At 38.4% G+C, this 18,370-nt stretch overlaps 1 protein-coding gene across 1 annotated transcript; it reads left to right on the forward strand.

The window, feature by feature from the left end:
- Positions 1-524: 524 nt before the first annotated feature.
- On the forward strand, positions 525-17,180 carry SMPDL3A (sphingomyelin phosphodiesterase acid like 3A). Its single transcript, XM_030316256.1, has 8 exons — positions 525-678; positions 5,639-5,852; positions 6,986-7,130; positions 11,454-11,550; positions 12,295-12,464; positions 12,932-13,112; positions 14,544-14,668; positions 16,550-17,180. The coding sequence occupies exons 1-8, from the start codon at positions 576-578 to the stop codon at positions 16,865-16,867; spliced, it is 1,353 nt and encodes a 450-aa protein (XP_030172116.1). The 5' UTR covers positions 525-575; the 3' UTR covers positions 16,868-17,180.
- The last annotated feature ends 1,190 nt before the right edge of the window (positions 17,181-18,370 follow it).

Raw genomic sequence — 18,370 nt, forward strand, 5'->3', positions numbered from 1 at the left:
CCCAAAAGCCCCTAAAATCCTGTGTCTTTGAGCAGTGGTTCTCAAACATCCCCATCACTTTAGCATCACCTGGAGGGCTATTAAAAACACAAATTACTGGACCATTTTTACACTCCTTCCTGAGTTTTTGACATAATTGGTCTGGGATAGGACCTAAAAATTTTCATTTCTTACTAAAATTCCCAGGTAGTGCTGATGCTTCTAGTCCAGGGACCGCCCTTTGAGATAGCTGTGCTATCCAAAACTTCTGCTGCCCTCCTCCAAATTCTCATACTTCAAGGTTCTCTGCATGTCTTCTGCAGCGGAGCCCCATCTGTTTAAGGCCAGGCAGCATTTAGGGAAGATGATCTGCTTGAAGTTTGCCCAAGCACATTCCTTCCCTGGCCAGTCATTGACGGAAGGCATAAGAGGGCAGATCATCGCTAGACAGTTGCTGAAGGTCAAACGAACTGACCTTTTGCGGAATCTACCCTCCACGTGACTGCAGGGCGTCTACACCCTCACCCTTCTTCTGCCTTCTCTCCACCCCCAAGCCAGACAGCCTCAGTCTCCCAGGCCCGTGGCTTTGACCCGTGATGGCTCTGCTGGGCGCGCTTGTCTGCTGCCTGTTGCTCGCCTGGCGTGGCAGTCCCGGGTTCGGGCTGCCCCTGGCGCCCGAGAGTTCAGCTCCGGCTGTGGGTGAGTCCGCGACCCCTTCCCTCCCGGGAGCTGCCCGAGAACAACGGGCCAAAGCGCCCGCGCGAAGTCTGGAAAAGTGCGTGGGGGCAGCAGTGCGCTGCGGCCGAGGCTCCAAGGGAGTGGGGGGGAGTGGAGCCAGACGCGCCGGGCGCGGGGAGGGCGAGGGCGACGGCGGGAGGAGAGCGCCAGGCGACCAGCGGGAGGTCCAGGTGGCTGGAGAAAGTACCCTTGGCCAGTGGGGGCGCTGCAAGGAGCTGCGGGAGACTAGGTTCCTCTGCGCGTTTGTTCCGGGGGGCGGGAGGAAGGAAATGTGCACGTCTCAAGCAGAACCGAAGCTAGAGGTTGGATGTCCCTCATTCCCACGGGCCCCGAATCTGCCCAGAGCACAGGGAGTACGGAGCTTCCTCTTCCACATAGGGGTGTACATTTCAGTGGGACTTCTAGTATCTTCTGTCCTGCCTGCCGGGTTTGTTGGCCTTTTCTTCTTACTCCTCCTGCCAGAGTCTCGGTGCTACTCACCTCTTAGTCTACGTTAGAACTTGTGGGGCCTTTATTTCACTTTACCTGGATGTTACCGGACTCTCTGTGGGCGGGATCAATTTTAATCATACTTAACAAGTTTAATGCAATCCCTTTTGTGGTCCGCCTGGGACCAGCAGCATCAGCGTCACCCAAACTCCTTAGAAATGCAGGTTTTCAGCCCACTCCAGACCTATGGAATATGAAACTCAGAATTGGGACCCAACAACCTGTTAAACAAATTTTAGATTTTAGGGTGCCTTTTGAGCCTTCCCTTTCAAAGGTCAAGGTAACCCCACCTGCCTGACACCCTTTGAAAAGAATTGTTCTGTTCTTTAGAGGGGGGAAATTTTGATAGGTGGAATTCTGTTCTGTGTTTGGGGACTTAGGCGCCTCTGAAACTTAGCACAGTGCTTGGTGCTGTTCTCTGAAGCTCTTGCTTTCTCACAAGGCTCTGGAAATGCTCTGAAAAAAATACCTCCTCTTTGCGTGAGAGCCAAGTTCTTGTGACTCAGCTGTCAGGTTGAAAGCAAGGACTGTGAATCTGGTTTCTTAACTGTCAGTCATAACGAGAAATTATCCCCAAATACTTATATGTGTTGGTTTCTGCTTTTATTGAAGCTTGTGTTGTTTTTCTTTAGTTAGGTGACTGTTTAGGATTTTGAAATAAAATGTCCCAGGTTGCTACCCATTGGGAATACCCATTGGCAAATTTGCTGTTTGGTTTTAAGGATCTGATTGCTTAAGTCCTCAGCAACAACTTTGTGGTGTCTAGGGCAGCTCCACTTACACCTCCCCGTTTTCATATGGAAACTAGAAGGCTGAGTCACTTAGGGAGGAGGAAGGGATGGGGTTCAGAGACTTGCTGAAGTGTTGACTCAGCAGTTTCACATTGGCTATATTATTTTACATGTTTTCTACTTGATGTGACACTCTCTCTCTTCACCTGACCCCATCCGGAAATGCTTCCTTTATAACACTCACCATGACTGGCCTGTGCTTAATTGGTGTGTGTGTGTGTGTGTGTGTGTGTGTGTGTGTGTGTGTAAATTCCCAGTCTCAACTTTCTGTTCTGTCAAGTCTCAGTGGTCAGAGGACAACAACCCAGGAGACTTCACCTGGGTGTGTTTGTCCACATCTCTGATTAGAGTTAGTAGGTCAAGGCCTGCTGAGGTATTTGGTAGGAACTGACATTATAAACAAAAAACCAAAAATACCTATTTTAAACAATTCAGATGTGTCCAAACATCTGAATTATTGTTTACTAGGTTTTTTTTAGGATAAATTACAATTTTTTTTAGCTAAACCATAAATTTTTTGGTATATAATGTTGAGCATTTATCTAGGTATATTAACAACACACACATGTATACACACATACATTTGTGGAAATCTTCTTAAAGGTTATCTGCAGAACAAGAAAGAAATCATTGTGTGGTGAAATGAACTTTGGGCCACAAATCAAAGAATCTGTAGTGGAGTAGGGCTTGGCCAAAGGCCAGGTCTGTGGCCTTAGACACACACACACACACACACACACACACACACACACACAGCACTTTATATATAATTTCATTAGAAGTGGAAAGTGAGGCCTCCAGAGGTTCATTATTCATAAATCCCAGGTTAAGAACCTGTCAGAAGTCCTCTTGGCTTCTATTTAAAGACTTTCTTCAGTGCATCTAAATAATTACCTCCTCACTTATCTGTCTGGTGGTGCAGTGTAGTGGAAAGAGTGCTAGACTGGGAGTCTGGAGGGACTGGTTCTAGTTCAGCTCTCATTAATGAGTCACCATGTGATCTTGAGGAAATCCTGAAATCTGTCTGTGCCTCATTAAGGAATGTTTACTGAGGGCCTACTATAAGTCATGTTCTAGATGCTGAGGACATACAAATCTAGGTACTGGAGATGTATTCTTAATGTGTTTCCAGTTTTGGTTTATAAAATTTTAGTATACTTATTATCTCATGTCCCTTAATTGTCACAGTATCTCATGTAGGTGTTATGTATTTTATGTGAATCAAGTGACACGGAAGGACAGTTGAATGTGAGCACACATAGAGGCAAGTGATACAGTGGTTAAGAGCAACGTGGAATCCGGAATCAGACTTCCTGAATCTCTATCTTGACTCTGTTGTGTATGACACATGTGACTTGGACTTAATCTCTGTGTCCTTATCTTTAAAATGAAAATAATGATGAGTTAATACATGTAAAACATAAAAAAGGTACTAAACTTACAGTAAGTACCTGATAAATTTTAAGTATTACTTGGAAATGAAGAAGTTCCATCTCAAATTCAAGCTTAGGGTTACAAAATAAAAACAGTATAACTTTTTTTTTAATGTTTATTTTTGTGAGAGAGAGAGAGAGAACGTGAGCAGGGGAGGGACAGAGAGAGAGAGAGAGGGAGACACAGAATCTGAAGCAGGCTTCAGGCTCTGAGCCCAACGTGGGGCTTGAACTCACGAACCATGAGATCATGACCTGAGCTGGTCAGACACTTAACTGACTGAGCCACCCAGGTGCCCCGTCAAAATATTAACAGTATAACTAACACTGAGGTTACTAGATGCCAGGTATGTTCTAAGAGCTTTACTTCTACCAAATCACTTAACCCTCATACAGAAGGCAGTAATATTCTTCCCATTTTGCAGATAAAACAAGCCAGGATCACACAGCTAGATTAGTAAATAGAGCTTGGATTTGAAGTCAGGTAGTCTGACTCTGGAGTTCCCCATCTTAACCATAACACTATACTGTTCTGTGTATAGCTTATTATACCTTAATATTCTACAAATCATTAAAAACATGTTTAAATAAAATTGAGATGCACTATATATTTATACCTCAAGGAAGGACAGCCTCCAGGATGATTCTGAGCTATTTGTCAACCTCACTTTGTGTGTTGGATACAGTAAGTCTGGGCTAGAAATGGAAGCTGGAGTATTTTCTGCATTAAAGAAGAAAATAAATTACTCTTGGCATGTATTTTCAAATGGGCATAGGATACAAAGTAATTGATCATAAAGACTGTTTTATGTCTGCTTTCTTCTGGATCTTTTGTCTAATATGTTATAAAATCATAATAATGTTGTGGAGAAAAAACAACCCAAATACAACTTAACGTTTCCACCCTAACAAATTAACAGTTTTCAGTTTCTTACTTTCTTATTCCAGCTTTGGGTCCTATTCAGGTGTTTGCTCATATACATACTTAGCTTTTATCATCTTTGTATAGATAGATAAAAGTTTGCATTCTACTTGTTTGCTCCATGTTTCTGGTGTAGTATGTGCTGCTATGTCATTTCTGATATAAATTAGTCATAATCAGAGTAAACTCCAAATTCAAAGTGTGAAAAAGCCTCAGTACTAAAATAATTTATTAATTGCATATGAGAGAAGGCAGCAAAATCATAGAAGATATATGTAACTTATGTATACGCAAGCTGGAGGGCCTTTCGAAGTGGGGCTCAGATTCTGACTGTGCTGTTTATTAGCTGTGTATACCTGAGCAGATTTCCTAATGGACCCAGCTTGCATTTCTCCCCTCTAAAATGAGAACAGTGATTCCTACTTCAAGAGAGTGGTTTCGAGAATAAAATGGCATAGTATATTTAGTTTCTTTATCATAATGCCTGGCACAAATGCTTAATAAAGAGAGACACTACTCTGAATATTAGTACTACTATTTCCTTCAATTAAAGAATCTTTCCCATGGTATCAAATGGGTTCCAGGTTTCTCACTGAAAACCGAATGGAAGCATCCTCTTTAACAAATGCTTTCCTTAACATTATCAACATTTGATACAAGTGTATGCTAGAAGATGTTCCTATATTTAGTAGCTTTTAAGAGCCTCTGGAAATTCCTACTTTTGGTTTAAAGCTAGTATTAAACATTTATACTCTTTTTTCATTAATGTTGAGAGGCCAGGTTTTACAAGAAATTAGGAGTGAGATTTAGTTTCTGGTTTTGCAATCTATCCACTCTGTAACCCAAACAGACCACATCATGTTTCTATGTCAGTTTTTCCACAAGAAGCACATAAATAAATTCTAAAACCATAAATTCTGCAAGGAAGGAAACATACTATTAATACACAATATTATTATTGACCCATCTGAAGTATGTCTCCCTGTATTTCATTATGCAATTTACGTTTGTTACATAGTCTTTTTTATGTAGGCACGCTGTCAGTGAGCTCATCGGTTCTGACCAATGTAAATAGTAAATTTTAGTAAATTCTTCCCACTATCTTTGGGACCCTCATCTACTGATAGGAAAGTATTGTATTTACTTTCAGGGCAAATGAACATTTAAATTACTAGGGTTTTACTCCATCACAGGGGGGAGTAACTGTCTCCAGTCTTACTGTAAATATGTGTATGGGAATACCTAAAGGGAAGTAGATTTAACACCATTTCTTTTCTAATCAACAGGACAGTTTTGGCATGTGACTGATTTACACTTAGACCCTACTTACCACATCACAGATGACCACACCAAAGTGTGTGCTTCATCTAAAGGCGCAAATGCCTCCAATCCTGGTCCTTTTGGAGATGTTCTGTGTGATTCTCCATATTACCTTATTTTGTCAGCATTTGATTTCATTAAAAATTCAGGACAAGAAGCATCTTTCATGATATGGACAGGGTAAGTGAGTATATAAATACTGTTAGTTGCTCAATATTTATCTACAGTGACCTAAGCTTCATTAGAATGCTGAATTCCTACGAATATTAATTAATTAGGTTTTGTTTTGTTTTTGTTTCTGTTTTTTTTCTTTTTTGAGAGAGAGTGGGCAAAGGGCAGAGACAGAGAATAGCAATTTTGTAAACATTATCTTCTGGTGGCATAATTAATTAATTCTATCTGTCATGACAGAGTGATAAGGTTTGTATTCCCTATGCCTGCAGTAATGACCGGTGCTATTTAACTAATGTTTAAATTATACCTCATATAACATTTGCATTTGATATTATTATCCCCATTTTACAGATGAAGAAATGAAGGCTGGGCATCTAAGTAACTTGTTCAAGTGTACACAGCTAGTAAATGGCAAAGTTGGAATTTGAATCCAGGCATTTTAGCTCTGGAATCTGTGCTTTTAATTGCTCAACTATTTGCCTCTCACAAATCTTCAGTCAAGCAGTGTCATAGGCTGAGATTTCCTGCTTATCTGTTGTATCACACAGTTTTTATTTTTTTTTATTTTTTTTTTTATATATGAAATTTATTGACAAATTGGTTTCCATACAACACCCAGTGCTCATCCCAAAAGGTGCCCTCCTCAATACCCATCACCCACCCTCCCCTCCCTCCCACCCCCCATCAACCCTCAGTTTGTTCTCAGTTTTTAACAGTCTCTTATGCTTTGGCTCTCTCCCACTCTAACGTCCTTTTTTTTTTTTTTTTTTTTTTCCTTCCCCTCCCCCATGGGTTCCTGTTAAGTTTCTCAGGATCCACATAAGAGTGAAACCATATGGTATCTGTCTTTCTCTGTATGGCTTATTTCACTTAGCATCACACTCTCCAGTTCCATCCATGTTGCTACAAAAGGCCATATTTCATTTTTTCTCATTGCCACGTAGTATTCCATTGTCACACAGTTTTTAAAATGGGATACTCTGTGGGAGAAAGATAAATGAAGAGTAGTTTATCAGCTCTTTTAATAATCATCTGTTGTTTTATCATGGAAGTGTGCAATGATAATACAACCAGGCATCATGCATGTCTAGTGACTTTTTATAGAAGTTGATTTTGCTATGATTCTGTCTCCTTTGCAGGGATAGCCCACCTCACGTTCCTGTGCATGAACTCTCAACAGACTCAGTCATAAATGTGATTGCTAATATGACAACCACCATCCAGAGTGTCTTTCCAAATCTCCAGGTTTTCCCTGCACTGGGTAATCATGACTATTGGCCACAGGTAAATTTGATGTAAACTCCAAAAGTGTTTCAAGGAATTTTCCCATTAGTACTGTCAAAATTCTGACAATAACTAGCTGATGATAAGATGTGGGAGTGGGGCTCACGGAGGTAGAGTGCACTGTTAATAACCACTGAAGAAGGTAAGACAAGTGCTTTGGGGACTTTAAAGTGATTCTCCCTAATCCATAAAAAGATATGTCCATAGTGAGTTTTGGAAGCAAATTGCCTAGTTTGTGGATTATTGATTCTTGTTTTCCCTCATAATCTTCCTCAGTTTCTACTTTCTTTTGAATAACAGTGTTGTTCATTCACATTTTATGATAAAGGTTGGCAAGGAAGGTTGATATTGACAAATGTTTACATTTTTCAGAACTTCTCTTAGGCAGACAAAGCTCTCCACACTCTGATCATAGCAAACTGTCATAAGAACCAAAGAGGGAAGTTCCTGTTTGGGTCCAGTTTATCTGATTAAGATATAACTCAAGACAGAGATTGTGTTTAGAATATTTGATGACCGATAAGCCCAGGCCTTAACCTATCAGTGTGGCGGTTTGTTAAATAGCCTGTGCATAACAGTCGGATACTAGTCCTGGCTGGAGGGTCCTGTTATAGTAGGTGTAGAATCTTAGATTTGGACAGATTCAAGATATCTCAGAGTTTTAGTGTTTTAGTCCAAGACTTGACACACTACAACCTGTGGTCCAAATTTGGCCTACCACCTGCTTTTGTTAATAAAGTTTTATTAGAACAGAGCCATGGCTATTCATTCTGTATTGCCTGTGGCTGATTTCTGATTTTGCGCTAGAACAGCAGAGTAGAATTGTGGCAAGAGAGACCATATGGCCCATAAGCTTAAAATATTTATTATTTGGCCCTGTATAGGAAAAGTTTGGTGACCCTTAGTCTAGATCAACTCTTCATTTTATGGATGAGAAAACTGAGTCCCCAAAATGTCAAGTTGCTTGTTCAAGTGCTCACAATCACGTAGTGATAGAGCCCACATCCTGGATCTTTTGTGTTCAATTAGACTAACATTCTTTCATACATCCCTTGTTCTTGCCAGATTAACATACTCAGTATTCCTGAACACAATATTTACTTTCATGCCTCTCTGTCTAGATTTATCTTCTTGCTTAGAATATCTTTTCCATCTCAGGCCACAAGAATGCTTAGTGAGCATTTTGATCACCTAAGTACAGGGATTTTGAGACATTGTACTCTAGGATGAACTTGTTTCAAGTAACTTTTTGGCACTGGCCTCTGGGCTTGAGATGAACAATGTGTTAGTCTTTGTGAGTCATCCTCTAAACCAGTGGTCAACTTTGTTACTATTGAGATGTGAGACCACACAGGGAAGATGCTTGGGGATGAACAATCTCTGGAAACCAGGAGCTACCCACATTGTTTTTTATATGCTTTAGGTGACAGACAGATTGACATAGTGGAGAACATGTGGGGTTTAGAGTCGTATTTACTAGAATGTAAAGCTTCATCCTGCCCTGCTCCTGATAGCTTGGCCAACTTGGATAATTCACTTAATGTCCTTGACCCATAAGTCACTCATTTGTAAATAGGAGCAATAACACCCACCCTCAGAAGTTTCTGTGAGAATTAGTGATATTACATGAATAGGGCGTAGCTTTCTACCTGGTACATATTATGCCCTCAATAAGTGGAGTGGTAGTTATTGGAGCAGTAAGCAGCAACATGTGGGATACGTTTTCCCTAACTCCTTTGAGGATTTGTTTTATTTTACTTTTATTTCTGTCTTTGTGAAGTCCAATCTTATAGTGATTCACAGATATAGATAATATACAAATTCTAAAATATATCCTATCGTATGTATAACTAGGGTAAATTGGGCAGCCCGTATACCTTAAAGAGTTAATTCTTTTGTCTTTCTAGCTTGTGACTTTATATCTGAAAATCTTCTTTCTATTATTCTGCTTCCACCCTTCCACACCAGTTTCAGGAATGTCAATGTAACATGAAAGCCCCACAACAAACTCTCCTACAGACTGTTAGTCGAGATGGAATTCTGGTGAATGTTAGTAACAAAACTGTTACTAACAAATCAAGCAGATACTTTAATAAGTATTATTTCTCCATTAAAATCTCATAAACATACACATAAACATAGCTACCTAAACATGCATATGTGGATGCATGTCCCCACCCATTACATCAGAAGTAGATATTAGTGTGGGCAGCCTAGGGACTCCTTCCAGTTGCCGCCCCAGGAGGCAGTCTGGGCCAGGGTCCTCATTTACTCCTACACTGGCAAGACTGGCGCCACCAAACTTATGGGTGGGTCACTTCCCATTATACCTCATTTCTCGGCACTGCGCATGTCACAGCCAAAGAGTATTGAGATGATGGCATGGTACAATTAATAATTGGACGTAGGAGTGACACTGGAAAGACCTGGAATTTAGACCAACCCTGGAACTGACCAGCTGTCCCTGAATGAATCATCTAACTTCTCTGATGCTCACATTTCTCATAACTAAAATTGAGAGAAAACTCTACAGTAATTTTATATAATTTTAAGATTTCATATGACCATTCCAGTATTTTGGCATCTATCCCAATACTTTGGGATACACATGGCTAACACTTTCAGATTTTTGATGATGATCATGTGACCAAGTTTTAATCAGAATCTGGGTTGGCCTATAAGTCATAATTTTTAGTATTCAGTATACTTTTCAGACAGAGGAGTCTGATATCTAACACAAATTAAAAATATACTAATAGTTCTAGTTAGAACAAGTCATTTAGTTATTACTTTTCCTGAATGTATTTCTGTTTTCATCGTGTATTAGGCATATGTATTAGGAACTAATGTGACTTGAGTGTCATCTTGGAAAATAACTAAGCATTTTAACTAGTGCTGATGGGAAAATTACTTTAAGAAATAGATCTATGTCACTAATATACAGAAGAAAAGGAGGAGTGTGAAGGAAATGGCTTCTGTTTATTAATATAATTTTTAAAACAAGAAAATAGGAATAATTATTTAATTTCACAAGTGATTTTTGGATTTTTATTCAGTATGCACTTTCTTTTTTTAAATTTATTTTAAATTTAAAATTATTATTATTATTATTTTATTTTTATTATTAGAGATATCGAGAGAGAGAAAGAGAGAGAGAGGCAGAGAGAGGGAGAGAAAATCCCAAGCAGGCTCCATGCTGGGCATGGAGCCCGACACGGGACTCAGTCTCACAACCGTGAGATCATGACCTGAATCAAAGTCAGGGCTTGTTCACGCAACTGACTGAGACACTCAGGTGTCCCTCAGTATATACCTTCTTAAAGTTTGGGGTATTTTTTCCTTCCTTAAAAATCCTTAAAAAATTTTTTTTTTAAGTTTATTTATTTTTGACAGAGACAGATTGCGAGCATGAGCGGGGGGAGGGGCACAGAGAGAGGGAGACAGAATGCGAAGCAGGCTTCAGGCTCTCGGCTGTCAGCACAGAGCCGGACACCGGGTTCGAACTCACGAACCGTGAGATCATGACCTGAGCTGAAGTTGGACGTTTAACCGACTGAGCCACCCAGGTGCCCCGCAGAGCTAAGATCCTTTATTATAATGTGATAAAATAGGATGATAAAAATACTTTATGATGATAAAAATGTTTTATGTATACATTGCTTACAAAAAATCAAACCATGTTCATATAAAGAGACTTCTCCAAATCAAAAGCATGTGGTTGTCAGTCTTCATTCAGAAAGTTCAAAAGCTTTATACTGGTGTGAACATTTCAGAAGACTTTGTTTAATTCTAAAATCATGAAATTTTCTCCATTCTCTCAGTGTGCTGTTCCAGGCCCTGTGTGTTCAGGCTCACACCTGCCTCTGTTTCTCTTTAATGAGCACACTCCCATATCCGTCCTATATCCTGGCCACGTGGCACAAGTGCTTTTTTCTGTGTATAGCACTGTGAGTGTTGGTGTCTGGGCCATTGTCTTTACCTTGATGCCCTTTCTTGCCAACATGATGAAATCATTATTCAAGGGCAGGTTGATGTGCTTTCTTCACTTTCCCCCCCTGACTCTCTGGGCCGGACTCGATTGTTCATGCTTCTACCCTGCTAGAACCTCTGTGATGGCACCTGACACATTGTCTGACAGGTGATTGATTATATTTTTTTTGTCTCTTTAACGAAGTTATACATTCCTTGAAGATGAAGCCTATCTAGTACTCATCCTTGCCTCTCCAGATGTCTCATATAGTAGTAAATGCTCAAGTAATGTTTAAATTAGTTAATCTATGTATCTTTAAAGTTTCAATGGTGGATTGTATTGTTTGTGGCCAGGATCAACTGCCTGTAGTCACCAGCAAGGTGTACAATGCAGTAGCAAATCTCTGGGAGCCCTGGTTGGACGAAGAAGCTATTCATACTTTAAGGAAAGGTAAGTGAAAGATTTATTCATCCTTATTTTGTCTCTATTTTTATTCATGTTGTTCAGACTAAGATCTTTAATGTTTGTTTGGGTGTGTTCATTCTGGATGTGCCCGTTTCTTTGGAGGCTGTAAGTCATGTTTGAAAGCTGTGGAGAGGCATGGATGGTGAGTGGGCCCAGGGCAAAGAGAGCAGGTCCAAGATCAGGTGCTAGCTCCAAAAGTACCACTGCAGCAGACCCTTGGGTGTTACCACCACTGGCTCACAGGTGTGAGGGCGATTTTGCCTTTAAGTCTCATTCCTACTAAGACTGTAGCAGGTCTGGTTTATCTGACATCTCTCCCATAGTAGTCTTTGGCATGGTCCACGTGTGTTCCTACTTTTGCATTTTGTGCTTCACTATATCTCTCATCTTAACTCCCCAAACATGCAAAAGTAGGAGTTGATGCATTAATGTTTCTTTTCTAAAATTTGACACCTCATGACCTAGTGCCAATATCATTTTCATCTGAATATCGGATACAACTGTTGGTAGGTCAGTATGTGGAAGTCCCACCAATGGATCTGGCACACAGTAGGTTTTCAGTAAGTGATTCTTATTTAATGACAACGTATGTATGTACAAACTAAATAATGAGAAATAAGTATCACCTCCCTGACTGGCTTGTAAACCATAATTAAGAGTTTGCTTTCATAGTCACTGTGAATCTGTGTACGTGTTTTTCTAGAGTGTGTCTTAAATTTGTTTTTGTAGGTGGCTTTTATTCACAGAAAGTTTCACCTAATCTGAACCTTAGGATCATCAGTCTAAACACAAACTTGTACTACGGCCCAAATATCATGACTCTGAATAAGACTGACCCAGCAAATCAGTTTGAATGGCTAGAAAAGACACTGAACACCTCTCAGCAAAATAAGGAGAAGGTAGATCCCAGAGACTAAAATCATCTGGGGATAAACAGGGGCTAAATTTGTGTATTTATTAACTCAAGTGGGGTCAGCTATTAATAAAGATATTAAAATTTGAAGATGTTTTCACATGAAACACCTTACGGTTTAATTAAATCTGCTGTGTTTGTTTTATTTTGCTTTGCTTTTAATGCTTTGATGACTGATTGACATCTGTTGATTAAAAAAAAAATTGTGACCAAGATCACAGTTACTATATATCATCAACAGTGTAATTTAAGTGAGTCAAATGCAAGTAGAATGATACTAATAGTTTTATAATTTCATCGTTTTTTTTTTTCGGTAATAGGAGAGATGGTATATTTGCTTTCTAAATTTTAATTAATATACAGTACTTTTAATCTTGGATATCTAAATGTCATTTGGTTATGATACACATGCAAAAAGATTCTCATCAGTCCTCATTATGTTTCTTTCTCCAGGTGTACATCATAGCACATATCCCAGTAGGATATGTGCCCCATTCAAGGAACATCACATCAATGAGAGAATTGTATAATGAGAAATTGATAGATATTTTTAGAAGATACAGCAATGTCATTGCAGGACAGTTTTATGGACACACTCACAGAGATAGTATTATGGTGCTTTCTGATAAAAAAGGTAATATGCTGTTCTGTGTGCATTTTCCCAATCCAAGATGCTAGAGCAAAGCAGTGAATATCCAGTAATTTTTACTGAACCAGTAAATTACAAGTTTCATTAAATCAACCTGCCAGCACCAGATTTTTCTGAATATCTTGTGTGTTTGTAAGGCAAGTGTCGAATTCCTATTTAGGCCTGCAGTTGGGTGTCTCCCTATTTGCTCCATGGGGCCACCAGCATTTGATAGCTATCAACAAAAAAGGCTCGGAAACCCTTAGCTCACTCAACTTTTCTTTTAGATTCTCAAGTTTAGAGAAATACTGCTGTTCATTATTTACTTCCTAGACTCAAGTGTCTTTTTATATGACTTGTTTTACTTCTCAGAATTTGAAGAGAAAAGCAGAATTCACCACTGGTTTAAAATAGATCAAACACTTAATTTTAAGGGATAATCAACATTGTCATCTACTCAGAATTAAAAGATAAGAATAGGAGAATCTCAGCATCAAACAAAACAATGATTACCTATTTTTAAAGATGACCTCCTCACGAGGACAGGAAACTGGGAGTTAACCAAATAAGGGTTCTTATTTTAGAATAGTCAGCCAGGAAAAAAAAAAATCAGTATGTATTTTTTTCAGCAATTGGGGAAAATTTTCAAAATGCTTTACCTCTTTCACCTACAAAAAGTAGGCTTGGTAAAAAATGACCATTTTTCAGCATCTGATAGCTTTTTTACTCAGAAATTCATTCCTGTAATAGATATGTATAAAAGCATGGTGACCCCAATCAGGTTCTTATTATGTAATTATTGGCATATTGTTTTAGGTAGATGTACAGAACAAACTAGTTTTGTATTTGTGTGTATGTGTGTGTATATACCTGTGATAACTTAGATTTTGTTATTATGAAAATTTTCAAATACACCTAAAAGAGAATAATTAAACAATGCCCCCCCCACCCACATACCATCACTTATATTTAACATCTATCAGGATTTTGCCACATTTGCTTTACCTATTCACTTCTTTATTCTTTTTTCTTTTTCTCAAGTGTTTGAAAGTAAATCTCAAACATAGATCCATTTTAGCCTACATGCTACTGTATACATTGCTAAAATATATGGCTAATTCACATAATCTAATTGTCATTTGGTCAGTTGTCATTAACTACATGGCTAATTATATAATTTACATACTAATACGATTCACTTACCTACCTAACAAGAGCAACAGTAATTTTTCATTATCATCTAATACCAATCCATAATAAAAATTCCTCTATTTTCTCGAAAGTGTCCCTTTATAGTTGTTTCAAGTCAGGATTCATCAAGGATCATACATCATTTGGCTGTTATATCTGTTAATCTCTTAATCTCGAATTTGCTTATATTTTTAATAAAGATAAACTCAATTAAAAAATATGTTTATGTACATATGTTTTGTCCAGGAAGACCGGTAAATTCTTTGTTTGTGGCTCCTGCTGTTACCCCAGTGAAGAGTGTTGCAGAAAAACTGACCAACAATCCTGGCGTCAGACTATTTCAATATGATCCTCATGATTATAAACTATTGGTAAGTTGGCACAATTTTGGAATTGCCCCCACATTTATGCATGTCTTTATAGTTTTCAATAGTTTAGTTGAATGTTTTCAGCTTAACTATGTACGTTGTTTCTATGTTGAAATCTCATGATGTCTGTCTTCTTTTTATATTTGGCTGGTCAGCACTTTCTCAGTATGGGCATTATGAGATCAGCCTTTGGGAGGTTGTTTCTGTCCTTCTAAGGACTTGACATTTGTTCAGTACATTGGGCAGGGCCTGATTTGGGGACTTGTACACATACTGAAACTTTTCACTAAGCCATATTTATTAATTACTCTTCTCTAGAACATAGCTGTGAAGGTGACTGTAGACTCTGAAACCATACTCCCCCAAGCATTCTTTTATCAAATTTCCTTGTGTATTCCCAGTCTATTCCTCTGTAAAATGAGGATTAAACTAAGTATTACTGACTTCACAGAATTGCTGTGAGGATTACATGAACAAATATGTGTAAAGCACTTAGAAAAATACTTGGCTTATAGTAAGAGCTCAATACATGTTGGCAGCATTTTTTTTTTTTTGTAAAGAAAAATGAGTTGGACATTTATCTTTGAGACAAAAGTTCTCTGGAGCTCGTACACGACTAGGTTTTAGACCAATTTAACATTGAAAGGCTGGGCTTTTTGCTTATGAGTACTGCCCCTTTTAATTAATATCATTTGAAAAGAATTTTCAATTAAAGTCTCTATTGATGTAAATGCATTTTTTTCCTAAATAAACTTAGTAAGAGGTAGCTCACTTGTCCCTTAGAGCATGTTTTTTTTTTTTAATTTTTTTTAACGTTTATTTATTTTTGAGACAGAGAGAGACAGAGCATGAACGGGGGAGGGTCAGAGAGAGGGAGACACAGAATCTGAAACAGGCTCCAGGTTCTGAGCTGTCAGCACAGAGCCCGATGCGGGGCTCGAACTCATGGACCGCGAGATCATGACCTGAGCTGAAGTTGGCCGCTTAACTGACTGAGCCACCCAGGCGCCCCCCCTTAGAGCATGTTTTTATGAAGAAAATAAGGCAAGGGAAATCAGATTTAATTTGTAAACATTAGATTAAATGAGGAAATAAAACAATTGACTGAATTCTTTTTACAACTATTAGTTGCCTATTTTTGGATCTGAGCATCATACACACACACACACACACACACACACACACATATATTATATATGTATACATGTACATATACGTGTGTATGTGTATATGTATGTATGTGTGTATGTATATACACATACTGACATGGAAAGATGCCCTGATATAGCACTAATTATTTTTAAAAGTGCAAAACAGTGCATACATAGTATAGCTTAATTTTTTGAAAAAGCCAAGAGATAGTAAATAGGGTATACATATTCTAAATAATTATATTTTTTTTGTACATAATGTCTAGAACAACTTATGTCTTGACATACACTGGAGTGATGATAAATGTTTAACAAGTTGTTCACTGGGGGGAAAAAAGCAACACTTTAATTATAGTGTCGAGATTCCTAAAAGTTTGATAATTGGCTCTGTGAGCTGGTACCAGCCACCTCCAGCACACCACTGATTTATATGTAACTATTAGCAGTGGTTACTTCTGAGGTGTGTGAATCCAAAGCTTTGTATTTTGTACATCTCTCTGTGTAGTTTAGAATATGTTCCTTCATTGTTTTTAAAATGAAAAAAAGTAATACAGATTTGTCTATGGAATTCCTTAAAAAAAAAAAAAGCAAACCAAAACAGTTCTCACTTTTTTCTAAATGACTACAACTTTAAATTAAGAATGTCACATAAATCCCAATAAGGACGCTTCTTCCTGTGCAGTACTTTCTATGGCAGAGAATGAACCAGGGTTTGTGACTGTTTTTGCTATAGGATATGTTGCAGTATTATTTGAACCTGACAGATGCAAATCTAAAGGGAGAATCCGATTGGAAGCTGGAATATATGCTGACTCAGACCTATGACATTGAAGATTTGCAGCCAAAAAGTTTGTATGCATTAGCTAAGCAATTTGCAGTCCTGGACAGTGAGCAGTTTATAAAATACTACAATTACTTCTTTGTGAGTTATGACAGCAGTGCAATTTGCAATGGGGAATGTAAGTCCTATCACGTTTGTGCCATTATGAGTCTTGATCATATTTCCTATGAAGATTGCCTCAAACAATATTATATAAAGCACTATCCCTAGTACTTAACTGTTTGTGTTCATAGAAAATGTAACATTGTTCTGTTTCTGAGATCGGTTTGTGGGAACTGTTACATAAATCTTGTGGGTTACTGAGTGGGCCAGCAGAATTCTTATCTTTGCTTTCTTTTTTATATTCCTCAAATGTGGATATTTGTAACATTCTACATTTTTATTATATTGAATATATAACTGCCCATTACAAGAATGATGTCTGGATGTCAGTATCCTGTCTTCCAGTTTATAGAATTATATCTAATTTTTACCCTTGTTGCAACTGTCATTTATATAAATAAAGCAAATGACTTCTCACGCATGATGAATTATTTTTAATAGAATGATTTTCTGTCTTTTAATTCACTTTTGTTAAAAACTCATGTGTAAACTGAGGCTGAAACTGTTTAAATCTCATGTATAAACTGAGGCCCACACTGTTTCCGTGCACTATCTACTGTTGGGAAAACACCAAGGACTGGTTGAGACCAACTTGGGGCTTATGAAACATCCTAGGACATGAGTTGCCTATAATGGAGCAAAGCTGTCTTTGTTCTATGAGTGAAGGAGAGGCCTCTTGAGTACTGCTAACTTTTAAGGAACAGAGTGTCACAAGTTGTGCTTATTGTAACTGCAGTACTAGCATAAGGCCTGGATCCTCCCCTGGTGATGGGCACTTAGTAAATAATTGTTGAAGTGAATTGAAAGGTATGAATATTTCTCAAAGAAATGCGCTAGGATGCAGCAGTGGCATTTTCTTTGCCACGATATTCTGAGGGAAGATAAAAAAGGAGCTTTTATTTTTGGGATTGTGTGTAGAGTTCTCCCATGGTTGCCTGTCTCTCAACAGCTTCTCTCAAGCTGTTGTTTGCTTCCAGGCTAAGTGGGAGAATTCAAGTAGAAGAGAAGAGGAGGAGGCCTAGGGATTTAGGAAACCTCAATACTTTGGCTTGCTGAAGAAGATATGCAATCACCAACCTTAGGTCAATCAAAAAGGAGAGTGAAACTCATTATCCTGTGACTGGTTGGACTTCACTTAAAAAAGAAAAAGAGGGGTGCCTGGGTGATTTATTCAGTTAAGTGTCTGACTCTTGATTTCGGCTCAGGTCATGATCTCACGGTGATGAGATCGAGCCCTGCCTTGGGCTCTGTGCTAACGTGCAGAGCCTACTTGGGATTCTCCTCTCTCTCTCTCTCTCTCTCTCTCTCTCTCTCTGCTCCTCCTCCATTTGTGTGCACTCTCTCTCCCTCTCAAAATAAATAAATAAATAAATAAATAAATAAATAAATAATGACTTACACGTGTAAGATCTCATCATAATGAAACTAAGTTATTCTGATTTTCAAAGGCCTGAGAACACAAACATTACAAAATAAAAATATAACATCTAAGAAACTATCGATATTCATTAGGTAAACATTTCCTTAATTTTTAAGTTAAAAAAATAAATTGGTAGGGTGCCTGGGTGGCCCAGTCAGTTGAGTGTCTGACTTTGGCTCAAGTCATGATAT

The sequence above is a fragment of the Lynx canadensis genome, chromosome B2 (genome assembly GCF_007474595.2).
Source record: "Lynx canadensis isolate LIC74 chromosome B2, mLynCan4.pri.v2, whole genome shotgun sequence".
NCBI classification, from domain to species: Eukaryota; Metazoa; Chordata; class Mammalia; order Carnivora; family Felidae; genus Lynx; species Lynx canadensis.